This window comes from Physcomitrium patens, chromosome 21, assembly GCF_059467195.1.
Source record: "Physcomitrium patens ecotype Gransden chromosome 21, ASM5946719v1, whole genome shotgun sequence".
Lineage (NCBI taxonomy): Eukaryota > Viridiplantae > Streptophyta > Bryopsida > Funariales > Funariaceae > Physcomitrium > Physcomitrium patens.
In genome coordinates, this window is record NC_143430.1 from 5,323,054 (window position 1) to 5,341,567 (window position 18,514).

General features: G+C 38.9%; 3 protein-coding genes across 8 annotated transcripts; 1 reads left to right on the forward strand and 2 right to left on the reverse strand.

The window, feature by feature from the left end:
• Positions 1 to 2,353: 2,353 nt before the first annotated feature.
• LOC112274465 (putative potassium transporter 2) lies at positions 2,354 to 7,969 on the forward strand. 4 transcript variants are annotated; one of them, XM_024504004.3, is made up of 12 exons: positions 2,354 to 2,644; positions 3,066 to 3,362; positions 3,953 to 4,196; positions 4,356 to 4,601; positions 4,927 to 4,977; positions 5,218 to 5,478; positions 5,591 to 5,643; positions 5,847 to 5,961; positions 6,098 to 6,352; positions 6,484 to 6,994; positions 7,109 to 7,355; positions 7,473 to 7,969. In XM_024504004.3, the coding sequence occupies exons 2-12, from the start codon at positions 3,312 to 3,314 to the stop codon at positions 7,785 to 7,787; spliced, it is 2,349 nt and encodes a 782-aa protein (XP_024359772.1). In that variant the 5' UTR covers positions 2,354 to 2,644; positions 3,066 to 3,311; the 3' UTR covers positions 7,788 to 7,969. The 4 variants fall into 4 exon arrangements, with proteins under 4 accessions (XP_024359772.1, XP_090101681.1, XP_090101679.1 ...); XM_090245555.1 differs by lacking the exon at positions 2,354 to 2,644 and adding an exon at positions 2,717 to 2,907 and having other exon boundaries at positions 4,421 to 4,601; XM_090245553.1 differs by lacking the exon at positions 2,354 to 2,644 and adding an exon at positions 2,769 to 2,907.
• Positions 7,970 to 8,200: 231 nt separating this feature from the next.
• LOC112274466 (uncharacterized) lies at positions 8,201 to 10,459 on the reverse strand. Its single transcript, XM_024504010.3, has 4 exons — positions 10,198 to 10,459; positions 9,584 to 9,761; positions 9,058 to 9,284; positions 8,201 to 8,758 (listed from the first exon to the last, which is right to left on the reverse strand). The coding sequence occupies exons 1-4, from the start codon at positions 10,432 to 10,434 to the stop codon at positions 8,510 to 8,512; spliced, it is 891 nt and encodes a 296-aa protein (XP_024359778.1). The 5' UTR covers positions 10,435 to 10,459; the 3' UTR covers positions 8,201 to 8,509.
• Positions 10,460 to 13,564: 3,105 nt separating this feature from the next.
• On the reverse strand, positions 13,565 to 18,221 carry LOC112273862 (cryptochrome DASH, chloroplastic/mitochondrial). Of its 3 annotated transcripts, XM_090245633.1 has the most exons (15): positions 18,101 to 18,221; positions 17,922 to 17,999; positions 17,316 to 17,558; positions 16,739 to 16,878; positions 16,274 to 16,468; positions 15,998 to 16,141; positions 15,818 to 15,895; positions 15,577 to 15,693; positions 15,391 to 15,437; positions 15,206 to 15,282; positions 14,922 to 15,000; positions 14,595 to 14,664; positions 14,295 to 14,418; positions 14,025 to 14,074; positions 13,565 to 13,912 (listed from the first exon to the last, which is right to left on the reverse strand). In XM_090245633.1, exons 3-15 carry the CDS (start codon positions 17,491 to 17,493, stop codon positions 13,706 to 13,708), a joined length of 1,506 nt encoding a protein of 501 aa, XP_090101759.1. In that variant the 5' UTR covers positions 17,494 to 17,558; positions 17,922 to 17,999; positions 18,101 to 18,221; the 3' UTR covers positions 13,565 to 13,705. The 3 variants fall into 3 exon arrangements, with proteins under 3 accessions (XP_090101759.1, XP_024358644.1, XP_090101758.1); XM_024502876.3 differs by lacking the exon at positions 17,922 to 17,999; XM_090245632.1 differs by lacking the exon at positions 17,922 to 17,999 and having other exon boundaries at positions 17,316 to 17,627.
• Between the last annotated feature and the right edge of the window lie 293 nt (positions 18,222 to 18,514).

An 18,514-nucleotide genomic window follows, 5' to 3' on the forward strand; every position in this document is an offset into this window, starting at 1 on the left:
GTTTTAGACAAAACACACATGAAAGGGCTAATTTGACTTCCAGGCTGGAAAACCCACCTTGTTATTTTATTTTATTTGATGTTTTGCTTTAGACTTCTGGATTAGACATTGTGCTTGAAATAATGAAAATGAAAAGAAGAGCCCCTTTCAGTTATTTTAGCTTCTACACTTAAAACTGTAGGCCGCATCCTAATCCTACCAACATAGACCACAAACCCTTCTTCAAAATATTGCTCTTAAAATCATATAAAATGACACAAAATTTTCTGAAAATCTACGTATATGTGGTTTCAAAGCAACTCTATTTGGCTCTTGTGTATAAAATCTAAATGAACTGTGAACATTCAAAGAGAAACAATTTTTAATGAGTAATATTGAATTGCTATTATAGCAAGTAAATATCTGAACAAACCAATAGTTCTGCTTTAAATCATTGCCTCGCAGAATTCCTGATTTGACACACTTTGTAGGGATTGGAGGTTGTGAAGCTGTCCAGGTCACCCACATTCCACCAACTGTAGTGTTGGACCAGGTGACTCAGCATCCCACGTGGACATATGTTATAATAATAATTATTAATGTTATTTCAAACATATATTTATTTAGTCATATTTATTATAAAACAGCTTGGGTATAAGGTGAAGAGACAAAGAATCATGCTTAGTGGCCAAACATGGGAATAAGGATGAATGAGGGAATGGATGGATGGCAGTGCCATAGGTTTCTATGCACAACAACATTGGTTTTTGCTTATATATATGTATATATATATATATAAGTGGTAATTGTAATTTGGTCATTGAGATCTGTATTTTTGGGTAAGTATGCATTATACAAGATAAAATATCTAGAAATTTCAATAGTAACACAAATTGTTAAATTCTTTCACAATGAGGTAAACAAAATAGTTCTTATTTGATTGGATAAATATTAATGAGATGAAGGTGACTTAAGACAAGAATATAAAAAGAAGATATTTTAATATTTGATTAGCGTGAATCTGGTTTTAAGGATAAAATTTACCACACTTCTTTGTTATTTATTTGTTTATCTCTGATTGTGATAATGAATTCTCCCAACAATCTTTTTATATTTGTAGTTAAATTATATCAATATTCTTTGAATAAAATATTTTAATTTATAGATTGGTAATTTTTTCACACCTTGATTCTTCACTCTTAATCTGTGTAAGTACAGTATATTAAATCAATAAGCACGCAACACATCTCGCTCAAAAACAATCAACACACACACACACACACACACATATATATATATATATATATATATATGTATGTGTGTGTGTTAAATTAGTCAACTAGCAATGCAATGCCAAGTATCTGTGATTCAAAACACATCTCGCTCAAAAACAAGCACACATCACCGTTCAATGCCCTTCAAAGCTTATAAACGTGTAGCAACTCAAAGTACCCAAACCAAAAACAAGTTCTCAATATATAAAGAAAAAAAGGAAAAAAGAACAACAAACATGGGCATTCTTCAGGAGGAAAGTACCTGTCCTTCATCAACAACATACACACTCACACAACCCTCCTAAAAAACGCATACCCACACATTTTTCATTTCCGTCATTACTTCACAACAACATGCATAAAACAGATTCATTTTCCCTTTTTAAAATCTGATTTATTTTATTTTATTTTATTTATTGGTTGTTTGCTTTCGTTGTTTATTTCCTTGGTCTTGTGTAACTCACCACCCAAAGGATGTAAAGCTCACCATGAAAGCATCCAAACAGATCCTTTTCAACATCTTAAAGGTTCGCTGCACAAACGAATAGTAAAGGCTTTTTTTTTTTTTTTTTTTTTTTTTTGTTCATAAAAAACCTAAGAGCTCTGCTTTATAACATGCTGCAATCACAGTGATTGTGTGTGTGTGAGTATGTGTATGTGTATGCACTCTTTTACTGGCCGAGAAAACCAGGAAATTATCTCCATGATTGGCTTTGCAAAGCTGCGAATTACACAACACCGGCTTGAATAGACTTGTGGACTAGCTTTGGTCTGCATCATTTGCCTCTTGGTGCATGTTTTGTTGCAAAAAGCCACTTTGGCAGGGGATCCCTCATTCTGGTTTCGTGGCTTGCTTTTATTTCATCTTACTTTTGTTTTCTTTTTGTGTTTTTTTGTGTTCCCCCCCCCCCCCCCCCCTCATTGTCTGATTAGGAAAAGCTAGTGGTGTGAAAGCCAGAGCCGTGTTTCGTCAGGGGAGTGGAGCGAAGCGAAGGCGGTTGGTGCCACAGATGCGGAAGGAGCCATCAGTACAGCAGCATTGGGCAGCAGCTGCAGCTGCTTTTTTGGCTCATGAAGTGTGACTTCGGTAAGTGGGTTCCGGTGGCAACCATGACAAGGGCGTAGGGGGAGCTCGATGCGGGGAATATTCTACGTTGCAATCTGGTGTAGCAAGAGGGTGCAGAAGTAGAGTAACTTAGTAATGCTGGGAAGGAAGGAAGTGAGGAAGAGATGTGTTTTGCGATGATGCGACTGCCACTGCTGGTTATCCAAACGCGTGCGCTGGCGACGGCGACGTTATGGGGTCCATCACTCGTCCTCCGTCCTCTCGCGAGCGTCCTCCGAGAAGAGGCCATCTTTCTCCCTCTCACGAACACCCAACTCATGCCTCGGTGCTCCTCAACACTGTTTATATATATATATATATATATATCTATTTAAGGGTCTGTTTGAGCGGAATGCATGCTGCAGGTTTGCAGTTTCGCTTGTCGACATGCTGCTATGCATCCGAGGTTCCGTCGCCTGTCCTTCTCGTCGGTTCTGAGCTCCAAGAGTATTGGTTTCGGGGTTTAATCCCTACGAATCGCGTTGTGCAGCCGAGGAAGGAGCTGTGCAGAGTGAAGAGTGGTCGTGTTTGCAGAAAGCGAGAGAGCGAGTGAGTGTTCTGTGTTCTTGGGCTTGCTGAGAGGTTGTACAAGCTGCACGGAGTTGCTGGCTAGTCATGAGGTAGGGTGAGGTGATTTATTGGAGTTGGAACGTTGTTCTGTGTGGGTATGGAGTGAGGTTCATAGACTCTGGGTCTGGCTGTTGCAGTGAACAGTTGCGGAGCGAGTGCAAGGAAGGGAGCTGGGGAGTTGTGTAAGTGACATACGGTGGGATTTCGGCGTCCAATGTGGACATGCAGAGGTTTGCAGTGGTTCTTTTACCGGATTCTGTTCATGTTCGTATGAAGCGACCCCGCTCCTGGTTAGGACGCCGACTTGGTTGCCTCTAAACCGAATTTGTTAAAAAAATTCGTGTTAGATCTGCACCTAACTTTATCCGTCTAGCACCTCGATCATGGACCTGGAGTGCGTAAGCTTCAAAGAAAGCTCATTTAGAAGAGTTCAGGTTTGATGCTCAAACCTTCGATCTTTTTGTGGTAGCCAGCATGTTTGATGCATTATGATTTTCTTAGTCTTTGTGTGAGGGTAGAAATCCTAACGAAAGCCTTGAATGGGTAAAGCCTGGAGCCTGTAACGTGGTGGTGCAGCTGGACGAGTTCGACTTTTAATTAGGCTGTGTCATTTAATAACATTTAGGAGATCTCAGACTGAATTCAACTAGCACGTGGCAGGCGTAACTTCACAGTTCAAAACCTGAATGCTGTGCATTAGCGCGTTTCTCTGCTTTGACTGGAGTTGTCCTGGACGGCACTTTTTGTAGGCATTCATTGTAAGTAGAGGGCTTTTTTTCTATTCCAACTGGTGAAGAAAACAAAATGAAGTGATCGAGTATTCTTATTTCAAATTAGGAGTTCAATTTGGCTCTCGAACTAGGCGATTCTGATCTGAAGCTCTAAGTTCGAGTTTTTATGCTTTTTCGAAGTCTGATAGAAAATCATCTGGCACTGTCGAAATTAGATTTCATGTATGTAGCTATGATTTCCGGAGTTTTCATTTTGGCTCATGAATTATTGATGATGGCATTGGGTGATGCAGTTCATGAGCAAAGCGTCTATGGTAGCGCTTCTGACTCTTGCATATCAGAGCTTTGGAGTGGTTTATGGTGACCTTAGCGTGTCGCCTCTTTATGTTTTCCGGGCCACATTCGGAAGCAGACGGCGTGGTGATGTTGAAGAGCGCGAGATTATGGGCGTTCTGTGTTTCATTTTTTGGACACTGACCTTGGTGCCCGTTGTCAAATATTCCTTCATTGTCTTTTGTGCCCACGACAATGGAGAGGGTACAGCAGCATCTTCTCCCGTGCCCCTAGCATTCTACCTTAAAAATTTGCACCCATGTGTTAAAAACACAGTCAATGATTGTCTGTAGCAGAGTTTCTGGTTTTAATTGCATTATTTTCGGTGTACCATCTACATGATTACGATGCGTTATGCAACAGGGGGCACTTTTGCGCTTTATGCTTTACTATGTCGACATCTGAAGCTCAGCCTGATTTTGAATCAGCATGCAGCAGATGAAGAGCTTTCTACTTATCAGTTGGAACAACCTATTACATCATCGAAAGGGATATGGTTTAGGCAACTTCTTGACAGGCATAAGTTCCTGCGAAATGGGCTCCTCATCGTTGTGTTGCTGGGGACTTGCATGGTTATTGGAGATGGGGCCCTGACTCCTGCACTTTCAGGTGGAATCTGAAAACATTCTAAAACACTATTTATTGATTCTGTTCTTTAGCACAACATGTTCTCCCCATAAGACGTAGTTGCATCTTTCTTGCTTGGTGCCAAGAAGTACTTTGGGGATTCTGGAAGAAGCTCCGCATGGTCTCATCGCAGTGGCTATGGAGACTCAAAACCGAACGGGTTGTCATCTGTGGGGCGTGAGTTGATGTCTATTGAGAACTGCCATGTCCTCAGCAGCATTTACTGTCCAGACAATCCCAGCAATGAACCAATTACAATATGTTGATTTGACACTGAGTTTCTTGTGTTGTTGGTTTCATGAAATAGTATTATCTGCAATATCTGGTATTCGGGTCGCTGCTCCCCATCTCCACGAGAGTAAGTACAAATCGCGCTCTCTCTCTCTCTCTCTCTCTCGCTATATATATATATATATATATATATATGTATGTCATTATTATATACATCTCAAGAATTTTGTGTGTAATCAAAAGATTCTGTCTTAAAAACTCGATCAGATTTCGCGATTTGAGTACTTATGAAGGAGATTTTCTTCGACATAATTTTGCAAAAATACTCGCGAAATTTGAATCAATGTCATGTTCACTGAGCTTGCAGATGTAACCGTGGCAGTCGCTTGCTGCATTTTGGTCCTTCTTTTCGGGCTGCAGCATATTGGCACTCGTCGTGTGTCATGTTTGTTCGCACCCATTATACTCGCATGGCTTTTCTGCAACGCGAGCATTGGGTTGTACAACTTGATCACATGGAATCCAAGCATATTAAAAGCGCTTTCTCCATATTACATGTATCACTTCTTCAAGGTGGATGGAAAGGAGGGATGGATTGCTCTGGGTGGTATTCTCCTCTGTATCACAGGTTTGTGACTCTTCCTATATGTTCAATTTCTCTCCTCTCATATTGTCCAACTGGCTTTATTGTTATCCTTGCAGAATGCTACTGATGGACTTTCATTCATTCGTGTGAGCAGGAGCGGAGGCAATGTATGCAGACCTAGGTCATTTCTCCCCCAAATCTGTGAAGGTGAGCTTCATCTTTACAACGATATTATCCATGTGCGTTTTGCAGCTAGACGTTGCAGGTATACTTATTTGAGCGTTGTCAACACTTCAAATTGGGGCGTTTCAGGGCTCATTTGTTAAGCTGAATTTCAGCAGTAGTTGTATTCCATTTAGTGACTATCTATAGAGATTCATTGAACACTGCATTTGTTGATTTGATTGCAGCTCACGTTTGTGGGAGTTGTGTACCCGTCCTTGTTGATTGGATATGTAGGACAGGCTGCCTACCTGTCCAAGCATCTTGATCAAGTCGATCATGCCTTCTTCAAATCTGTTCCAAGTTAGTTTCCTTAGTCATAAGTGGAGTTCCTCCATCTCAATACAGTCAGTAAACCATTTATACTTTCTGTGACAAAAGCGGAATTTCTCTGGTTTCAACTGACGCACAACAACTATGTCTGATGGTTTTCATGCAGATCCTGTCTTCTGGCCAGTGTTTGTGATAGCCACATTGGCCTCAATAGTAGGAAGCCAGGGAGTCATATCTGCAACATTTTCCATCATTAATCAATGCATGGCACTGGGTTGCTTCCCTCGAGTCAAAGTGGTGCATACCTCCAACCACATATATGGACAAATATACATCCCAGAGATCAACTGGATCATGCTCATTCTTTGCCTGGGTCTCACTATTGGTTTCCAAAACACTGTTGGAATCGGAAATGCTTATGGTAAAGCTTTCTTCACTTCAGGGCATATCAATTCTGTCAACAAAGTTCTGCTTTAAATTCATAGCTTAAATGTATCAGGAGGAGTTGGGTTCCGAAATTAACCTACAGCTGGGGCTAAATGTTGGCTGCAGGGATCGCCGTCATCACTGTTATGCTAGTGACCACATGTTTGATGACGTTGGTCATAATAACAGTATGGCAACGTAGCATTTTCTTGGCCTTATGCTTCTTCGGCTTATTCGGCTCCATTGAGCTGCTCTACCTCTCGACCGCCTTCTTCAAGGTCCCCAAAGGAGGATGGGTTCCTCTTGTGCTCGCCGGAATCCTAATGTTAATCATGTACGTTTGGCATTACGGTACCACAAAGAAGTATGAATTTGACTTTCAGAACAAAGTGTCGATGAAATGGCTGTTAAACCTGGGTCCAAGCCTTGGAATAGTGCGTGTCCCGGGCATAGGATTGATCTATACCGACCTTGTGAGCGGGGTGCCCGCTATTTTCTCCCAGTTCGTCACGAACTTGCCGGCCTTTCATGAAGTTCTCGTTTTCGTTTGTATGAAATCTGCACCGGTACCGTATGTTTCTCAACATGAACGTTACTTGGTTGGCCGCATCGGCCCTAAGGATTACCGCATGTACAGGTTAGCCAAACCTCACAATTTTTGCGTTTCTGAAGAGGATATGATGGATCTGGTTCTAAATAAAAAAAATCCTTCATTTGAACCTTGTTTGACAATGGATGCACGGAAATGCAGATGTGTTGTGCGCTATGGTTATAGAGACGTACGCAGAGACGAGGACGATTTTGAGAATCAGTTGATAGCCAATCTCGTCGAGTTTATCCGAACTGAGGAGGCCATGTCCAGCAATGCGCAGTCCTTCGAAGGGGATCAGCACTTAACTGTCATGGGAACCACGCCTGCGTTGCTCTCCAACGGCCATTCTGTAAAGGAGATGGAAACCGACAAATCTGTGGCCATCTCCAACAATGAAAGCTTGCAGGTTGTTGAATAAAACTCTTGCTACTACTACTTGTACACTGGATTTCAAAGGAATCAAGTAAGAACACCATGCAATACTTCTTGCCTTGAAATGTGATTTAGTTGAATGTTTTTGCAGTCCATGGAATGGATATCACCGCCCACAAGTCTCATCCCCACGAGACGAGTGCACTTCGACATACCTGTGAGTGAGACGGTCGACAGTGACGATGTTCGGAAGGAGCTTTCGGCTCTTGCAAAAGCGAAGGAGGCTGGAGTAGCATATGTCATGAGTCACTCATATGTGAAGGCTAAGATGTCGTCCAACTTTTTGAAAAAGTTTGCTATGGATTACATGTACACATTTTTGCGGAAAAATAGTCGAGACCCAGCTATGATTCTCAACATTCCCCACACCAGCCTCATTGAAGTGGGTATGTTTTATCATGTGTAGATTTTTTTCGGAATTGTATAGCCGTGATGAGGGAGAAGTTACCTTTCGCCTGTTAGGGTGGACAACTATTCTTCGGAGGAAGTATTGTAACGTATTTCAGTGTGAAAGTCGGAGTATTCATAGCAGTTTGAAATTGCGAAACTAACATTTACGCTTGAACATAAGATGACAGTTATTGGTCATGACCTGTTTGACTTGTCACCAAATCTGTTGAGTGTTCAAAAAGTAGATGTCATCTCGGAATTTAAATTCCTCGTGTTCCACTGAGATTTTTGTCTGGTATAAAGACTTCGAAAAATGTTTGCCCGAGGGAGAAAAGGGCATAGATGGTATCTGTACTGTAATCGTTTCCATTTAACCTTAGTCATCTGCTGGAGTATATAATCTTCAAGCATTCTCCACATAATACCAAGTAGCAATATGAGTTGTAATTGAACCAGCAGCGAAACATCCTGCACGGGATCCTCACTTAGACATCTTTTCACAATTCTGCTGTTGAATGTGATTCATAATCTCACAGCACAATGCACCTAACGCTTTCCCCAACAGATCTGAGCGCTATGAACTCTGAAAATCATCAGCGGTTTCGTCTAATGAATTGCAGGTCCAATTCTCTGGTTCATCGATACAGCTCGATATGTACATAACACCTACATTCTATTATAACGAGGGCTGTAGCGGCGGGTGCCGCAAGTCTAATTTTATTTACCCGAGTCCCACCTTCACTCAGGGTATACCATCTTCTTAGTAACTCCTCCATCTAAAACAAATTCTTGACCTGTGATAAATCCCGCACGTTTCTCATCACACAAGAATAAACACATCTCCACCACATCTTGCGGAACTCCTACTCGACCAACAGGATGCCAAGCATGGTCTTTAGGTGTAAGTGCTGCTTCACCCCCTTCGTCTGTGTTTATCCACCCCGGTAACACTGTGTTCACTCGTACTTTGCCTGCGTAAGTTATAGCCTGCCAGAAAACGAGAAAAAAGGGAGCTCTGAGATTAGTTCCTGAGTAAGTAAATCCACACAAGCTATCAGCTTCTCTAGACGAATAAGATCCTGAATAGAAATCTGGCATGTGCTAAAAGAATCCTGTGACAAGATGAAAAGCTGCAAGAATGAGATAATCTTTTGATATGGAATTGAAACTTTTTCCAACATAAATTCTTACATCCTAGAATAGCAGATGGCTGGTCTTCAGAAATAAATTACCTTAGTACAAGGTAATGAGAAAATATGAAAAAGTTTTCAGGGAATGACATCAACCTGTGAATGCGTTAGGCCACAGAGACCAGCTTTCGAAGCGCTATAGCCTGCAGTGTCTGGCTCACTCTGGTGTGCCCGAGTGCTGGACATGTGAATAATGCTGGAATTTCCAGCTGGCATGTGTGGCAACGCGAGCAGCGACAAATAGTAGGCTCCGTTCAGATTCACCGCAACCGTGTCTGTGAACTCCTTCAATGGATCGGCTTCTCCACTATGAGGAAGTTTTGCTGATAAACACAAATCACAGATCAGCATACTAGTTCCACCGAATTTTTTGTTTTAATCATGTGGATCTGTATTCAGATGGTTGCAATCAAATGTTCATCAACGCCTGATTGGATCGCTGTCATTATAATTGAAACTGATAAAATCTCAACAGTACAATCTGGTCAGACTGTTTCGAAAGAGCCGACTACTATCAATCTACAATCCTGGATCTAGACACCTTTCATTCAAGTGACATTAATTAACAAGTGAGCAAAGCGTAGTTGCCTACGGGTAAGGCAACAATGGATTTGAATCATACCAGCATTGTTGATGAGCACATGAATCTTATCACCGAAGCGTTTAACTGTTTCTTTAACTATGCGCTCCGCCTCTGTGCATGTTCCAACATCTGCTTGCACGAAGTGAAAACTCTCATCATGAATTCTTTGATCATCATCCACAGGTTTCGCTACGTCCACACCTACAACGCTGTAGCCCTGTCCAAGTATCAAATCTTTGAGGAGTCTCCATTGTACATGCATGATACAAATAGAAATCGTGCAAGCCCCTCACACCCTAAATCTCAACCAAAACCTCGGTTTAGAGGCGGATCTCTACGTCTTCACGAAGCAGAGATTAATGAAGCTAAAAAAGCAAACAAAAGGCTGGTTGCTTCTAGGTTCCTTATCAACTCCAATTTATTCGAGCTCAAGCGAAGGGCGATTAGAATCAACAACATGTTCTTTAGTCAAAATTTCCAAAACGAATTCAACAATTGCATAATTGCGAAACAAGAACATACTCAAACAGAAGACAAATTTGTCGACACCATTAACCACATAATCTACGTTCCATGCTATATGAAAGAAAAAAACACACAAGAGAGGGGCCTTACGGCGAGATGAAACAACAGCTGATGGATCATTCACTCACCTGCGACATGAAGCCATGCACAAGATGCCGGCCAATGCCGTGAGGACGAGCTACTCCCGTGATGATAGCACACCTCCGCTCCATCGATGTAGCATCCATGGCACTCGACCTACAAATCGACGGCGACGCACGATGAATTCGCGTATCTCCTCGAATGCGCACAAGGCCCAAGGCCCTCAGAGTCACCCCAACAGCACAAGCACCTCCCGAACGGACTGCAACGCTGCTGAACCACATCGAACCCTCGAACCCTCGAAATCTCGAAATTTAAAACAGGAATTGGACTAGCTTACGGTCTTTGTAAAGAGCTCGAGACCACAAATTTGGACCGAAGCAAATTTAGAACTGCAGTGAAGTTGACGAGCGTCCACCACGTTGAAATCTATCAAACCATGAACTTTTTCATTCGTTCAAGCCCTAAAAAAATAAAAAAATAATTATGTGCCAAGTAGATATACAGCAAAATGTTTCCATTCATTGAAGTCTACCAAAGCCACAATTTTATTGCATAATACTCTAGTCACAAATTTTCTATGTCTTCACCATCTTGTGTGCCCAACATTAGTTTTTGTAACATTTGCAATATTAAGTGCTTAAGTGATATTTAGATCTAGCAATTTAAGTAGATGCTTTATTAATTCGTTTTCTTGTTCATTGAAGTATGCATAAAAAGAAGATTTGAGCAATATTTTTGTTTTTTTTTTGTTGTTTTCTTGCTGAAAAGATAATAGTTTGCAAGTCTAGATTCTACCTCACATTTCTAAAATATCTTTGTTTGTTTGCAAATCTATGATTTTATTGATCCAATGGATGTTGTCTACACCATCCCAATTCATAAATTTCTAAACCATGACATTTCTACATCCATGCTTTATCATGTTTCGGATGTAATGCTTGTTAAAAATCTCATTAGATTGCTTCCAATACCATTGTTGCATATTTGCTTCAAAGACATTAAACTTTGACTTATCAAAGTATATTATATTCTATTAATCCTCTTTGATTTGGTTGGATCCTTGTGTTCTTTGGCTTAGGCCAATCTCTTAAATTTGTATTATTTTTTCAATAAGGAATTCTCCTCTCTAATTCTAATAGAAAGTCCTTGTTGCTATAAGCTTCAATATATAGTTTGGTTTGACACATTCAAGCCATTGGCCTCATATATGATATATGCCATTGTAGATATTGTTTGGTCATTTGGTTTTTTAAATATAAAAATATTTTTTTTCTTATAGAACCTACTTAACAAGCTTAATCAACTATAATAAGATATATTGATGATTGTTCCAAATTTCTTAAAATTCATAAATCCTAGAAATGGAATTAGAGTAGATGCTTTGATGTTTTTTAATTTTTTAATTTAAAATATTGTTAATTTATTTTTAGATTAATTACTTGGAAGTAATAATATTTAATAATTTTAAACATTTTATACAAATCAAAGATTCAAGTAGAGATATGTAGGCAATAAAGTAGTATAAGAAGAAAGCAAAGTTATAAAGGAAATTAAAGAAAGAATTATCTAAAAGTTATAAGATTTTATTTATTTATTTATTTATTGCTAGATAAGCTTGAAAAAAAATTGTGATTTTTTATTGCAACTTCTTGGTTGTGGTACAAAGAATTTAAGCATATACAATGTAAGTGTTGTGATTACCATGCTATCTCAATATGTCTTGCTATCAAAATTTGGTACAAAACATATAACAATGTTCAATATTCTATAAATTTTATAAGCAATTGTATATTCCAAGTTAACATCTTGGTAATATTAATGTATATGTATCTAAAAAGTATTAAAATAAAAAAGAAGACAAAATTGTCCCTAGACTTTATAGATGTTTTCTCTAATAATAACTTTTGAAAATTTTAAGGATATTAAAACATAACTAAATTATCAAAATACAATCATTATTTTGTAAAAGAGTAGTATTAAAAGATAAAATCAATGCATGGAGTTTCTTCAAATCTTAATTTTAACTTAATTGAAATATTTACAAATAACAAAAAAAAAATAGTATGTAGATGCTTGCAAGACTAGGTAGTTCTTACAATAACTCATGTATCCTTAAAAGAAACATATCATAGATTATAAGGTAAAATAAGTTCTTGAATTATCAAATCATTTACTAGTAAAAATTGATTATTTAAGTTCACAAATTTTAATAAAAGAATTTTTTATTTCAAATAAGATCTTTATTTAATATTTATTTAAGTATTTTTAATTAATAGATCCAAGAGTGATAACAAAAGTTCACCACATATAAACAACAAAAAAGTATAGTTGTTCTCTTTAATTAGAATGTTTCAATTTAATTTATTTTTATTTTAAATTTTTTACACATATTTTTACATAGAATAAGCAATCTTAATATCAAGTCAAGATTTTCTATCAAATTAGAAGAGAAAAAGAAGAAACAAGAATAATCTCAATTTGCAAAAATGAGAGGCAAGAAAGGAATAAGATGATGAAAACAAATTAAAATGACATTCTTTTCAAAAAATGACAAGAGTTCTTTGTAGCTATCAAACATAAACACTAAATTTTCTTGATTCTTGGCAACATAAAAACCTACTTAAATTTCTATGATCTAATCAATTTAATTGAACAATTTACTTAGAAAACAAATTTCATTTTTTGACTTATAGTACATAATTTATAATACAACTATTCCAAACTATACACAATACATGAAATTTGATAGACTTAAAATAAGCTAATATATTACTACCAAATGTTTCATTTAATTAAAAAGACATATGATTTAAACCTAAGGCTAGAAAAGAAGCAATGCTTACATGATTAATTTGGCACCAAAATATAATAATAAATGCAAGGGATATTTAAAAAAAAAAATGAGACAATCCTACATTAGTTTTGAGAAAGTATCCAAGCAAGATGCATATTAGATTAAGTTATAATATTATTACTCAAATTAACATCAAGATGACATTCAAATCCAATGAAAGTACTCAATTAGCAATAACATATTCTTGTGTGCAAGCTATTTCCAAAGATAATCAATTTGGTACAATATGGACCCTCTTCCAAAGCATTTGCATTTTTGTCCATATTTTACTTTTATTTTTAAAGTAGTATACAAAGCCTTTCAAACCAAAGGCATCATCTAAGACGGTTTAATAGAATATGGTAAATTAATGTGGGAAGTGACTTGCAACGTATTAAACTTAAACTAGGATCATTGTTTTTGTGCACTTTTCGTTGGGATGCTTTTGTACATAATATATATAACCTTCTGCACTGTAATAGATTTGATCATCATAACTTTGACAATTAGCCATACAACCTGCCCATTGTTAAAATTGGAAACATCCATCATTCTGATAGTCATCCATGATCCATATCTCCAGGCGCTATGCTTTGAATAATATTGATCTTCTTGAAACCATTTACAGCTGGTTTCGGTTCATCAACTTGTTTGAATGTAAGCCTAATCACTTCAGATACTCGAACCTCTTAGCTTCGCCAACTTTCTCTGTGCACCCTTCAACGCTTGCCAACTTTACCAACGTTTTTACCTTTATAACCAGCTCGAGAATAGTTTGGCTTTCCTCCACTGCCCATGCCGAACTTCAATGGCACAATAGGTCTCAAATATGCATCTCCAGGGAAGTTTCGCTGCTTTGGAGGCGACTGCTTTAAGCTTGGAAGCCAATGCGCTACGTACTCTCCTTCAGGGTCATAAGTTGCTGACTGCAAAAAGCAGCTTTCCAAGATCACACACTACATCTATGTGCGACTCACTTTTAAGTTCGACAAGCTACGCACAAGGTTCGATACTCAAACACAAGAAATGAGTTCTTACCTGCTTTGGAATGCTGAAGTAGCGATCTTCTCGAGGATCATTGCCTACGCCTACAATCAGTGATGCATCAGTAGCAAACAGATTGCTTAGAAGATGTACAAGTCGTGTAAAAGATGTTAGCAATACAAGGACAAAGGGGTGTGAAAATCTGCAACTTGAACTACGCTACTGTTCAAAATGACATTAGACAACCTAAATTCACAGTATTCGAAACACCAGTGTAACAGAAATTTAAAAGTGTATAAGTTTGGAAGTAAGTATATTTTTTACCAGCACCATATGTCCAATTGCCATAATTTGAGCAAGGATCATAATCGAGAAGGCACGTCTCAAACCACTCGCCTCCCATTCTCCAATCTAAACCTAGGTCACGAACAAGGAAAGAGCATACAATCTGCACATTTTTGAAGGACCTAGAAGCAATTAGGTCTGTACTTGCACAAAAATACAAAAAATTGATCTATCACAGATCTGAGAGATTAAATTGCACGAAATGAAGGAGACGGATAGAACTGATAGAAACTCTAAAAATGCCAGGAGCAATCCGACATGGAAACAGCACTCAAGTACCTGACGTCCACGATTCGACATGAATCCAGTGGCAGCCAATTCCTTCATATTAGCATCAATGAGTGGATATCTGCAAGTATGAGTTGCACAAAATACAAAAAAGTTAGCAGTTAGCTATTTAATTGTCTCGTGCAGCTAATAGTAACACAAGCTCAAAATATTATCCACACTGGTAACTCATGTTTAGACAAATTTTAATTAGAGTCAATGAAGACGTTCTAAGAAGATTGAAATTCCATTGAAAGCCTTTGATATCATTTCAGGTGACGAAATGGAGCATCATATTCTCATTCATGATAATGGAATCAGAATAAGAGGTTCTTGTACCCAGTTCGACCCTCTCTCCAAGCTTCGAAAAGTTCTCTGTTCTGACTCCATCTCTTACCAACAACTTTTCGTGGTCCACCTGTGCAAACTCACAGGTCACCACCCAGAATAAGTAAGGATATCTCCACTGTCTTATAGCCTGGTTCTTCAAACTGAATTCAAGATAATAATCGTGTCACTCCGTAAAATGAAAGGAGCTGTTTAGGCTCCTAGAGAGTAATTCATCCACATCATCGTATCGCATGGTTAGATATTATGAAAGAAGTGAAAGTAAGGATCCTGACCTAGATGGAAGATTGCGTTGCCGTACTTGATGGAGACAAATCGAAAGTAATCACGCCATATAAGTTCAAATAGCACCCTTTGGCAACATAAGACAGTGTTAGTAACAGGGAGAAAGATCACTTTCTATAATACATTAGATAGGTGTTCAAAAGAATGCAGACAGTGCAAGGCAATGGAGAAGTACCAATAAGTAGAATCATTAGCAACCCTTTCGGTCTCGTACCGCTTAACCTGTAAGCGACCACAAAGTAAACATTACGAAACTTGCTATAAAAAATAAATGATGGAGTACAGGTCGTTGAAAAGCTATCTGTTCCGAACCAACTACAGGCTATTCCATGGCTGGGGAATATCATAATTTACAACACACCTCATCATGTATAGTCCTTGGTGACAAGCAACCGTGTGCAAGCCAAGGCGAGAATTTTGTCGAGTAATTGGCACCAAGCATTCCATTACGCGTTTCCTTGTATATTTTTAATTGGTCCTACAGAACCACCGGATGAACTTCACCTCAATATATACATCCAAACCCAAAACAAAGTGAATAAGTGATTTAAAATTCAATAACGTCGACCGAGCATACTTAGAAACAGCGATTGAAACGTCACCTTGTTCCAGAAATAGTCTTGAAGTCGAGCTAAAGCTGCTGTCTCTCCACCTTCGAAATGCATTACACCTAAGGGGCTCTGCATACATGAACAAAGATGATAGATTGTAAACACATCTCCTTCATCACCTATCAAGGCATGTTGTACCAGAGAGAAAAAGACCCACGCACAACTGCATACCTGCTCACGATATTTCAATCCAAGCTCAGCCATAGTCGGTATATCTCCGAGTTCTCCAATTTTTTCAGACAAAGATTCAGGCAAAGGTCCCATCTGAGTCGGCATTTTCAGAGCTGGTCTAACCTTACAATTATATTCGACCCCCTGCAAATAAAAAATGAAATAATAAGATCTAGAAACGATAATAGAAATGGTACATCTAATCAACTAATGTTCCTAGTTCTGCAAAACCACCAAGTCAAGAACAAGAGAACTCGATACAGAGATGTTCGATACCTTTCGGAATTGGGTATACACATCAGGAAGTTCAGATGGACTGAAAGGTAAGTCATCCAAATGGTACAAAGTGCCACCCCATACAAAGTCCAACCGAATTTGCATTTTTGGACCCCCTTCCAAGTTTGCTAGACCCCGTTTTACACCTGTCTCAACAGTTGTCTCTTCACTACAAGTTTCCTTGTGCGCATAAACCTGCATGTACAGTACTATGTTTAAACAAAATCGTAACGGAATCGTCTGACGCTCCAATCTCTATCCAGAAAGTGAGACACGTCTATCAAAATACATCACGTAATCAGGATCATAATGACTTCATGGCTCCATTAAAATGTATAGAAAACACATGTTTCGACCAGCTTCTGAGTAATATAGATAATCTGCAAGCTCTTATTCTAGAGTAACACCATGATCGGATGAGAAATTCGCGGAGCAGGATTCATACAAACTGTACAGAAATAGTACAGTATGAGCGCCTATCGATTTAGCAATCGAGGGAACAACATCTTCGGGTTTCCCTTGGCGAACGATCAAGTCCAATCCACGTTGTCTTAAGTTATCACGAAGGTTCGCTACACTTTCCATGATGAATTGAGCTCGCAACTCTGTCCACGACATTACACAAAATTTTAAATTTTAGACAGTACATGTACTGCACACATCCTGCGAAAGATGAGTAGGCTCTGCGGATGATTATTCGGCTATTCTGTACCTTAATTACTCCAAGTGCTTCTGTATGTTTTTCAACCCACCTCCACATGACATATTATAGTAACTCCACTCAACTTGGATTAATTTATTAGTACAGTCGCACTTTAATATATTGTACGAATGTCATGATACAAAAGATGTAAAGTAATTTTTGCAGTTGAAGTCTAAGAATTATATTCCAAGTTTGTAAAATAGGATAAAAGAAAAGAAAAGGAAAAGCAGTTGTTCATGCATTCTGGAAGCTCTAAATTCATAAACTCAAAGAATCTGTTTCTCCGGCACACTATGCAAGATAACAGTTAAAAACACCACGGCCTTTCATTTTGCTCACCTCCGGTTTTGGGAAATCCAAAGTGATAAGTCTGGCCATAAAGTCGCGGATCTACGACGTATAATGGTACCACAGCCTGAGAAGATTGCCAGGCTTTCAGCAAAGCCTCATTGTCCGAAATGCGTAGATCATTCCGAAACCATACAATGGCGATACCCGTGCCTTTCCTTGATGTCATCTTAGATTTCTCGCCGCTAGCAGACACAGTCAATGTCACGGCGAATTTCTGGACTCTCCAAGCTCCTACCATGCCAGACACATATTATTTTACGCGGAATTGTATACTTCAACTGAACCAATGGTATTGTAAACCTATACACTAACAAGGAGTGAATAATTCAGGTCTACGAGATTTACAATCAAATATTATTATTACGAGCAACAAGTGAGCACAGAATCATCAGAATGGCTACTTCAGACATGACATAAGGTTGCAAAGAATTGCTCGTCCGCCAGAAACAAACACAACTACATGCCTATCAAGCTCAGCATTTAGCACTACAAAAACAATCAAAACGACTGGAAATCCCATCCCGTACAATTCATCACAAATTTTATGCACACACAAGTAAATTCTCTAACTCATTACTAATACAATGATCTTACAATTTAATTCACACTCAAAAAGATACTTGGTAGCCTCATCGTCTGGAAAAGAACCAACACGAAATCGAAGTCCACCATCTAGCCACAATGCACCATAGACCGCAATTCGAGCTGACGTCAGAAGTGTAAATCTCTACCAATTGTGACAAAAAAAAAAAACGCCAAAAAAAATGACATACCAGCTGCGCGACGAAGGTTTTGAGAGGCAGCGAACTCAAAGACGGCAGGCAGGAACGAGGAGCGCAAATGGCGATTGCCTGGGAGAACGCTCGTCGAGAGCATGGCTGCCTTCTTCACTCTTCTCCACCCCCCCCCCCCCTCGAACCCCCACCTCTTTTTGCTTCTCTCAGAAAGGTCTCAAATCCACCACCCCGCTAATCTACCATTTCAAATTTCAAATTTCTGGACAATCGTCACTTCAAGATCGTGACATCTACAAAAAGCGCGGCTGGGGCGTAGGATCTTCCTTCTGTCGAAATTCACGACGTCATGGTTGTTGGACGTGGCCCACTTTGAGCCTTGAGGATGGTACGACCGTGATCACCGTTAGATCCTGGTTCTGATCGTAGGGTTGGAGTTATTTTGAGCTGCCA